General features: G+C 47.0%; 1 protein-coding gene across 4 annotated transcripts in view; it reads right to left on the bottom strand.

The window, feature by feature from the left end:
* Positions 1-1,172: 1,172 nt before the first annotated feature.
* RBSN (rabenosyn, RAB effector) overlaps positions 1,173-10,649 on the bottom strand; it is a 26,769-nt gene continuing 17,292 nt past the window's right edge. For all 4 annotated transcript variants that reach the window (XM_011280221.4, XM_011280220.4, XM_003982517.6 and 1 more), the window contains 4 exons: positions 8,260-8,346; positions 7,285-7,387; positions 5,905-6,009; positions 1,173-5,228 (listed from right to left, as the gene is read on the bottom strand). In XM_011280221.4, coding sequence (XP_011278523.1) covers positions 4,083-5,228; positions 5,905-6,009; positions 7,285-7,387; positions 8,260-8,346 — 1,441 coding nt within the window. In that variant the 3' untranslated portion in view covers positions 1,173-4,082. The remainder of the gene's footprint in view (positions 5,229-5,904; positions 6,010-7,284; positions 7,388-8,259; positions 8,347-10,649) is intronic.

The following is a 10,649-nucleotide window of genomic DNA, read 5'->3' as shown; positions in this document are numbered from 1 at the left end:
CTTCCCAGAGTAGGATCAGACTCTGGTACAGTATTTTCCCCTGGGGAATGCTCAGTTTATTTTACAAAGATTACTCTTCCCCTTCCCGTCAGAGCCACCAGGGGATCTCTCTCAGCAATTAAGGCCACAGGTGGCATTCCCGGAGATAAAACCATAAAGGTGTGTGGTGTCCCTTCAGCTGTGGCCCCTAGGAGTTCCTCACTCCCATGCTAGTCTGTGCTCAGCCTCCCACATTCCACCAGTGTTCCTACCAGGTTCCAGTGGCTTCTGCTCCAGGTGAGCAGGTGTCTGCTACGACTCTCCAGGTTTTGAAGCAGCAGTTTACCCCACACTCGGTTCTCTGGTGGGTCCAAAGAGTCGCTGATTTTCAGTTTGTCCAGCTTTCTCTTGTGGTAAGGACAGGAGTGACAACTTTCAAAATCCTTGCATGCCTGAGCTGAAACCAGAAGTCTTTCTGAAGGTATTTTTTTCCCCTTCCTGAAGTATTTTAAAAACCGTGCTAAACTGAAGAGTTTTAGGCAGAAGAGCTCTTGACCTTAAAGTCCACAGAAGGCACTCCCCAAGGATGCAGTATCCCATCCCACATTAGAAACGGGAGTGTCCACATACATAGGCCACACTGCTTGGGCACTCCCACTGTGCCTGACCCAGATGGAACTGTTCTTGCTACTTAGGGCAAAGTGAGTCAGGCAGCCCAAGCTTTAAATCCTCATTCTACCACTGACTGGCTGTGTGGTCCCCTGCCAGGCTAACCTCTCTTAATTCATCTGTTCCTCTGCCAGATGAATATCTGAGGAACTACCTCACAGGCCTGCTGCTGGTAGAGCTAAAGAAGGGGTATGTGAAAAGGTAGCAAACTGCATGGCACGAATGGCAGCCATTAAGCTCCTCAACCTCTCTGAGCCTCAGTTTCTTCTAGCATGAAATGAGGTTGATGGATTGTAAAGGGTCTGGCACTATTCTTGCATGAAACAGCTCATTTAATCAACACTGCAGGAATAACCAGGATTAAGGACAGAAGTGGAACCCACATTTATCCCGTTAAGAGCCCAGTGACCTTCTGTCCAGTATCTTTTGATACTCAGATGGTCATCTAGAAAGGGGTGAGGGCAGAGATCTGGTAATTCTTACTTGCAACACATGTGCACATACACACACATACACCCAACCACTAACATCTGTTATTTTATTTTAAAAAAAAAGATTCCAATACAAGGCCCCAGAGTAGTGCATGCAAACCAATGACCCTCAAGCTGTTACCATCAAATGACCCGTACAATCTGCTACCACATTCTGTGACCTGGTAAAGAGACCAGCTTCTCCCTTTGAGTACCATCATCTAATTATGCCAATGTCCAACCTACCACCTGGCTCATGATGACTCAGAAGTACACTTTAGTATCTGAACAGCAAAGACACATTGAGCTGCAAGTACTATTAGTAAATGTCCTTAGTGTATTAGACATGGAAAAATACAAACAAGGTGTGAAAACAAAGGCCAACTTCATGTGATATCTGAATCCCCAAAGTCTCTTCCATACATGATCTTTGTCTAAGGAGATCTGCCAACACCGCATCAAGAACTTGCTCACTTTTGGGGTGCCTGGCTGGCTTAGTCGGAGGAGCTTGGGACTCTTGACCTCGGGGTCATGAGTTCAAGCCCCATGTTGGATGTAGAGATTACTAAAAAGAATAATTAAGAAAAAAAAAAAGAACTTGCTCATCTTCTCATGAGATGGAGTGGTTTGCCTTGAAAGACTGCGGGAAGAGTAAAATATTCACATGAGGTAAGAACTTGAAGCTGTGGTTGCAATCCATAGGCCATCTTTACCCTGATGATAACTCATCTCTATAAAGCCAACTTTGTGCCTGTGTGAATTCTGGGAAATGTTAGGGATAGAGAATTCTAATTCCTGTCAGGTCTATGATTATATAGAATATAGCCATAGAAGAATTAAATGGAAGAATATACCCATGGAAGAATTCAATCACATCAGAAGGTTTTAGTTTGGTTTAGTATATTCAGTGTTTTGTTTTGTTTTTAAGTTTAACTTTTTAAGTGTGTGGTTCTTAATGCTCTTAGTTACTTACAGATTGCTACCTGGGTTGACTTCAGGAAAAGGGTATGTTCAGTAAACTAGTCTGAATTGAAATCACCAGCTAATTATGAGATATATTTTCATAAGAAAAGTAATTATGACGGAAAGCAGCATTTAGTTTCTGGAACTACCTGCTTTTTGGTGCAGAGAGTATCCTCCTCTTCAATCAGAGAGCAATGACAGACTGAGCAGCAGGGAGCATGCCAACCATCTGTGAAACCCTCCATAATAACAGCGGGAAGGGCATGAGAAGGAAGAAAGGTGCCTGTACCGGGCAACATCTTACAGACCTGGTTGCCAACTTCCCAACCCCCACCACAATCAGCAAGGCTGGTAACTGGTTGATATTAGCAATCCACTCATATTCCTTTGTTTGCAAACAGAACAGTGTCCTCCACACACCCTCCACCCACTTCCCACTCCCATACCCCTATACAGGATCTTTTCACTCAGCCCAAACATCCAACAGATGCTAAAGAAATGCGACTAGTGTCAACACAAATACAGATCACCTTTAAACCACAATGTTTTTCAAACATTCTCAAGACCAGCAGGGGTCTTCCCAGAAGGTAACAAAAGGAATCTCAGCTCTCACACCTGTAACCAGTGAGAGTATGACCCAGAGTTAGTTAAGGGATATAAAGTGACTAGTGGTCAGTTATTGTTCATTAATCAACAAGCCTAATTGCAGGAACTCTACCTAGAGCTGAGCACACTTGGGTATCATGATGTCAGACGTCAGGTAAGGATTACATTCCTGTAAACCAAAGCACCAGAGCTAAAGTAACAATTTCCCTTTTTGCCCTTACTTGATGAAGAATTCAAGTAGTGTGGTGCTACCAGAATGATCCTGGCTTGTGCCCCTTCAAACATTTCCACTTCTTAATACTAAACATTGGTAGGAAAATACCTCCCTGGTGCCCAGATCAGGACGGGATGACCCAAAAAGGAAGAAGGCTGATCAACTTGCCCTGAAAATTATTTTATCTTCTGACTCAAGGAAGTTTCCACTGTCCTGGCAATGTCCCACAAAAGCTTCCTGATTACAATCCTAAATTACAGACTGGGCCCTCTGAAAAAGCCCAGGCCAGAATAATTTCACCAAAGCTCTAGAGGGAGGTTTCTCTGGGACAATTATACCATCAGTTATTCAGTTCCAACAGAGTAACATTTGGGTAGACACTCTTCTCCCAAAGACTACTGCCTCCATCAACCAAAAAGTTAGCCACTCCCATCTTCTGAACAGCCCACGGTCAGACCCAGGGATAGCCGGGACTGGAAGTTTAACTTCCTGAAACAGACAACCAAGGACTTAAATTGAATGGAAACACCCTGGTGAAACATCACCCCCTGCCACCACCTCTTAAAAAGAGGTGCTGGACTCTCCTGGGTCTAAACTATTGCCTTCATGCAGCACCTCTCCCCTTCTACTGCATGGGTCGGGATGTGCCCAGCAGGGCAGAGGAAGCCCCAGGTGAAAGAAGCCTAATAGGGACAGACTTCTGTCTGACCAAAGAAAGGTTTAAATGAATCCACCTTGTCTGTCTTGGCTGAACAAAGTGCCCTATTTAAGGCTTCCCTATAATACTGCATAAGGACCAAAGACTAGGCAGGAGCACATGGACTCACGAAGACTGCCCAGCAGAACTGCATTTAGTTATAGTCGGTAATGAAAATTTAAAATCCCTTCTAAAGGGAAAACCCAATTCAAAAAACAAGTAACAAAAAACCAACCCAGGAAATACAGCAAATGAATGCTTATTCTTCCTGTTCTGGTTCCCACTTTACTAATATTCAACTGTAGTGGAAAAACCTCCAAGTGCACAGCACGAAACAGCAGATTCCCTGCCCTAACCTGTGTGCACACCTTAGATGTTACCCTTCCCCCTTCCCTCTCGCCCGCTGAGCCCACCAGCCCTGCCCTGCTCCACAGGCTCCTGCCAGGCCCTGGGCCCAAAGATGCCCTGCCCACGGTCAGTGGGGTCAGTCAGTGCCCCCCTTCTGTTTAGCCAGGGTGCGCTTCAGCTCCCTCAGGTTCTCTGTCAGCAACTCCACCTCATCCAGGCGGCCACACTGCTTGGCATCAAAAATGTACGCCTTGATGTTATCAATCTGCTGGAGAAGGAGCTCCTCCTCTATGGGCTCCTCGCCCTCTGGCCCACTGTCACTGTCCATCTCAAAGGGGTTGGTACAGGTGGCCTCCTCAAACGGGTTGCCAGGAACAGGAGGGCTTGAGGGCCTCGGGCAGGGATACTCATCTTCCTCATCGAAGGGGTTGGGCGCTGGACTGTCTGGGTTAGTGAAGGGATTCCCTGCTACGGCCTCCTCCTCTTCTTCCTCAAAAGGATTGTATTCTTTGAGGACACAGGCTGAAGGGCCAGAGGCAGGCTCTGCAGCCGGAGGGCTGGTAGTGCCGTCTGCTGTGGGGCTGGAGGGGTCTTCCTCCTCGAAGGGGTTTAGAGAGGCCAGCTCACTCTGCTGTGACACGGTGCTCTGGGGGAGGGGTTCCTGGCCAAGGGCTGGGGGCCCAGACCACACTCTGACTGGCTCGAGAGCTGAGACGGGCGAAGGAGTCTTCTGAGCTGCACTGCTCTGAACTGGGGAAGAGCCTAGATCCAAAGCATAAGCAAGGTGGGTGCGAGGCTCCCTGCCAGGCTCCAGCTGGAAAGGCCGGATTTCTCGGAAGTCCAGGGACCGAGTCCGTGTGTGTAGGGATGCGGCCTGGAACTGCTCCCGCTCTCGTTCCCACTCCCGCTCACGCAGCATCTGCAGCTGTTCGCGCTGCAGGTCCTCCTCCTCGGCCTGCCTCCGGGACAGCTCGATGGCCTTCTCTGTCTGCTGCTGGTCGTACTCGTCCTGCAGCTGCCGCAGATTCTCCTGCAGCGTGCGCACCTCGTCCGCCCGCCCAGCGGCCCTGGCCTGCCTGATGAATGATGTGATGTTGTGGATCTGCTGGAGGAGGGGGTCTGAGTCTTCGCTCTGCCCCTGACCTCCAGACAGCGGGAGCCAGCCCTCAGCCTTTCTCAGGGGGGCAGGCCCCCCTCGAAGGGACGCCACCTCCCCATTAGCCGTACGAGGCGCCAGGTCACTCCGCCGTTCCTTAAGCCTTCGCTGGGATTCCAGGGCAGCCTGGGGAGACACCAAAGCCGAAGGGAAGAAACACAGTCACCAGGCTGACAGCAGCCATACCATCAGCTGCCCCTACGGTCCCACCGCCCCTGTGCTGATGAGACTCCAACCGCCCACCTCAGAACTCAGGGATCCAACTGCTAAGTCGATCATGCTTTGTGTGCTTTAGGGGAGAGGAGGCACATGGCCTGGCTTTCAAAAATAAATTCATAAATAATAGTAAGTTAAGGGATAAGATTTTCTCTATCTTAGATTATTCACTGGCCACATGCTGGTCTTAAACCTGTGAGGTCTAGTATCACTCGTCTACACTAGAATCTCACCCAATATTAAATGCACACATTGTTCTGTTTAATGTTGCATCTTCCAAAGCGTTCTACAAGGAGCTCCCTGAGGTCTGGGTCCCCTGAAATCTGTGCTACAGGGAGAACTGGCAGCCTCCATGGTATTCTGGATGGGAGAAAATCAGCAGGATCTCTGAAGAAATATAGGACTGACCTGGGGAGAAAAACAACTATTCTGGTATCTACAGAGGAGAGGCCAGAAAAGAACAGAAGAGAGATGCAAACGGGAGAGCACGAGAAGTTGCGGTTTACCACCACGACCTCACAGAGGACCCCTTGGGAGCCTGGCGCAGCCACTGTGCCCAAGAGGCTGCCAGCAGCATTTCACTTGCCTGTCTCTCCAGGATCCTCTTCCTCTCCATTTCCTGCTTCCTTTTCTTTTTCAGTTCCTCAAACTGTTCTCTGGTTGGCAGTGACATCAAACCAAGCAACTTTTCCTGTAGGAAGCCACAGACAATTTTATGTTTTAATCCTTTTAGGAAGAACATCAGCCTAATGAAGTCTGTTTGTAAGCCTCCATCTGAGCCCCATGCACGCCCACTACCCCTTCCCTGCTCTATGTTTCTCCACAGCACTTTTCACTATCTTCTAAGCTATATATTTTAGTTACTTCTGGTCTATCCCCATCTAGAAAGTAAATTTTACAAGAACAGGAGTGTCTTTTTTCATGGCAGGACACCCAGCACCTAGAACACTGCCTGGTACACAGTAGGCACTCACCGCATGACTGCTGAATACACCACTAATCAAAAGGACAAGGGGCCTGGGCGCCTGGGTGGCTCAGTCAGTTAGATGTCCAACTTCGGCTCAGGTCAGGATCTTGTGGTTTGTGAGTTTCAGCCCTGTGTCGGGCTCTGCGCTGACAGCTCCGAGCCTGGAGCCTGCTTTGGATTCTGTGTCTCCCTCTCTCTCTCTCTGCCCCCCACCTCCTTACGCTCTGTCTCTGTCTTTCAAAAATAAATAAACGTTAAAAAAAAAAAAAAAAAGGACAAAGGGCCCACTTCTCTGCAATACGGTGTTGGAAAACTAAGCCTACAGGGCTCTAGTAGATCACCCTATCATGCAGCCCCAGAGGTGGTTCACTGTGGCTCTCCCAAGAGGTGTGCTGAGGCAGAAACAACTCTGCTCTAACCTCCCAGGGTGAGTCAGTCTGTGAACAATCAGCTGTCTCCTCCCAAGCAATGGCCCAGGAAGAGTCCCTTAGGAGCTCATCCTGGGGAAGAAATGGCATGTATAAGTATGTCTGTCAGGCAGTATTCATACAAGCAAAACACGGGAATCTATCAGATACCCGGTGAAAGGAGAGTGAGTAAAGGATGGTGCATGCAAAGTCATATTCTGTAGCCATTCAAGTGACAGCTGTTTAAACAAAGACTATGTAAAAAGTGTTTATGATACAAAATTCAGTGTTAAAAAGAGAAAACATAAATTTGCAAATATGTACTAATCGTAAGTGTTTATATAACAAATACAAATGAAAAAAAAGGAAAATATGCCAGAATGATGTGTCATGGTCCTGGGGACATAGAATTAAGAAGTTTCTACCCTTCTTTGTAGTCCAGATTTTTCTCTAAGTGTGACATGACTGTATTTATAATTTTAAAAAATAAGTGTACAAATAGGAAATAAGCCTTTGGCACGGTCTGCCTTCTGAGAGGCAGAAAAGCAGGGAAGGCAAGTGAGACGTTCCTATCACCCCAAGATGGCTTTACCTGCACAAAAAGCGTAGCTGAGTATCTGATCATCCTCTGCAGCCGCAAAGTGTTTGGATGTGGTGGAGGGTCCTGGTTCAAGCCCAAGGTTAAGATCTTCTTACTGAAATGGAACAAACATATCAATGTAACAAGCATTGCTAGCCCCAGAAACAAGGGAGCAATCTCTGAGTTGCCAGGCTTTCATGCCAGAACCATCCGTGGAGGAAACAGGTTAAAGACTTCACAAAGTGTCCTTTAAGGCAAAGCCCGTTTCTTACCCTGTGGTTGTACCCAAGGCCCCCAACACAGTACAGGGTAAACAACCAATACTCACCCATTAAGGGACTGGCCACACATGTAGGGCCAACTTCATGAGGGAGTAGCCAGGGCCTGGTTTAATATTCTGCTGTCACAGTCTTAAACTTCCTAATAATCCCTACTGTGGACTTGCATTGTCATTTTGCACTAGGTCCACAAATTACATAGCCAGTCCTGCACAGACAGATGGACAAGGCTGCCCCATCTCAGTTCTCCCTCTAAATCATTATACTTTCTACACTTCAAAGGGCTGATTTAACCCCAACAGCAAGTCCATGGTTAAAAAGCAGCTGTTGACCAGCAGAAAGAATCTGGCTTCCTATCCTGGCTCCATCACTTTGCCAGCTGTGGTGCATTTTCTCACCTACAAAATGAGCGTATTAATCCTTACCACACCGGGTAACTTTGGTCCAATAAATGAGATGTGGATACAACCAATGGTTGGCACAAAGATGGTATCAATAATCAGTTCCTACTTCTTTAATAATAAGGAACATTAGAAGCCTTAACCAAGTTACTGAGACGTGTTGAGAGCCACACCTGGCGCCTACCCTCAGCTGGCTCCTCACACATACTCCCCAGGACTCCGGGTGAGCTCAGGCCTGCCAGCCACCCACCCCCCTCATTGAAACCGTATCTCCTCCACTCAAGGCAGCGAGTCAAACATCACCTTACCTTAAAGCATCTATGAGCTCATACACTTTCTGCACTTCTATTCGAAGGTCACCGGCATGTTCCAGACTGTAGGTGGTCTCCCCAGCACTAAGAAGAAATCACAGAAATGTTTAATCCAAGTTTCATCACGCTTACTGGAGAGCATTGTGTAAAAGGGCTCTAAAGGTTTAAGGCCTTACAAAGGTAGACACAGCTAATTCTCTCCAAGCGGTATTATCTCAGACTTCTGTATATAATGCAGGGCTCATTCCTCTTCTAAATATAAGTGCTAATCACGTGGAAGCTGCTTTCTGTTCTTTTAGTCTGCAGATACCACAGGAACAGATTTGTGCCTAGGCCTCTAAGAACTAGCTCTTACACTCGTCACCAAAATAAATGCAAATGAATCTACTTCAGCCTACTTTCCCTAAACAATTTCATTATACCTAGTAAGATATATGAAGTGGTTTACTAAATAAGTTGGCTACACCACATCAGAGGAAAAAGCACCTGGCTTTTCTCACTCAGACTACGCAGGGAGACCGTTCAACACCTAGTGATACCCAGCACAGCATTAGATCAATTGCCCCATGCCCCTGGGTCTCATGAACAATTGTTCTCTACATGAGAAAAGCACTTTGACTCCAAATTAAGAAGGGAGGAGTACCCAGGGTGGAGCAGGCGACTTCAGAGAAGGCCAGAGGTGGCTTAATTCCACTTAACTCCAAGGAACAATAGCAGTCATCATGTGATCTTAGAACTGTTCATTTACAAGTCTGTCACCCCCATCAGGCCCAAAATCCAAGTGCAATAATGATGGCTTTTCATTTTTATATCCTCAGGAACTAGGACATGGCCAAGCTTCATCCATGTCCACTGAAAACAGAAACACTTCAGAAGACCTTGCAGCTATTAATGCAGCCTCAGCAATGGCCATTCAACCCCCTTTCTGAGGCAGCAGCAATTTAAGTGAAATAAACAGAAAGGACTGAGGCGCTGACCTAGTTTCTCATCTACGAGAAAGTGTGAGCTGGAAAAACCTTGGTGTGCGCTGTAACTAGAGGATCCAATAAGGTGGTTTCATCTTCTCAAACTGCATAGTTTGCAAAAAGAACATCAGACCAGAATTGAGGATGCATCCACTTCGTCTTGGTATCTCCAAGTCATGTGGAAAATAACAAGGTTGGCCCAAATCTGAAAGCACTCCCAAGGTTTCAGTCACATCAACCAACATGTTTCCCACAGAGCACCTATCACGTCTGGAGTTATCTTGTTCATGACTTTTTCACTTGGTTATGGCCTGTGCTCCCATGATAATGAAGCTCTATAACAGTGGACACGGTCTTCACTGTTCATTGCTACAGTCCCAACACCTAAAATAGCACTTGGCACGTAGGTAGTGTTCAATAAATATCCATCGAATGAATGAGGGAGTAAAATTCACCTAAAGCCCTTTAGAACCAATCTTTGGAGAAGGAGTAAGAGTTAGACATCTGGAAACACGTTGAGCAATGGCAGTTCCCCAGCTGGATGGGGAGGCCCATTAACCCACAAGTGTGTCTGAGGCACAAAGCAAGAAAAACAACAGACTCAGGGACAGCAGCCCCATGGGTAACAACATCATGAGACAAAGTTTAGTGCCAGCTCAGACTGCCAGGAACACAGCTCTCCCTGCTGGGATCCAGGAAGAAGATAATCCTGTCATGATTTCAAACCAATGGGCACAGGTGGGAGGAAGGTGTTCATTCCAGTAAGTTCCAGGGAGGAAGAGAGCATGAGACAGGTGCTCCAAGCCAACGAGTCTCCATTTAGGAGAGCTATATACCAGAATGACTTGAGCTGCTTCTCCCAACCTACTCACAGGAAGGATATATGCTCCACTGATCGAAATTGCTCAGTGAACTGCAGGTAGAAACAAAAATGTGTCCTTTCCTGCTGTTCTTCATTCTTGGAATGAAAAGAGGAAGAATGGGGTACAGAAGGTGCAAATAGAAGAGAAGGCGCAGTGGAGGCTGAGAGGGCTGGAGAAACAAGGGTTTCCTCCCCTGACACTGTCTTCTGCCAGAGGCTACAGACATCCAGGTGCTAGGACTGGGGGAAATGGAGGTGGTCTGCAATGGTTTCTTTCTTTTGTGTTTCCCTCCCACCTCTCTTTTCCTTCCCTGTGGGCTGGCAAACACTGGGGGAGGGAACAGGGACTGGAAGAAGAGCCCTGAAGCAACAGCAGAGGCAGGGAGACATGCAAGGGAAAGGATATTTTTTGCCACAAACCAACTGGGTTTAGCCATTCGTATTTTGTAAGTCAGACATTTACAGACTCATAAGTCAAGAAATTCCTTAAGGACCTTGTAAATGAAAAGGTTAATTTTCTTTTCATGTGAGACCCACACGATAGACTTAGAACGTAGTCA

Source organism: Felis catus, chromosome A2 (genome assembly GCF_018350175.1).
Source record: "Felis catus isolate Fca126 chromosome A2, F.catus_Fca126_mat1.0, whole genome shotgun sequence".
NCBI lineage: Eukaryota > Metazoa > Chordata > Mammalia > Carnivora > Felidae > Felis > Felis catus.
This window is presented reverse-complemented; position numbering and strand designations above follow the sequence as displayed.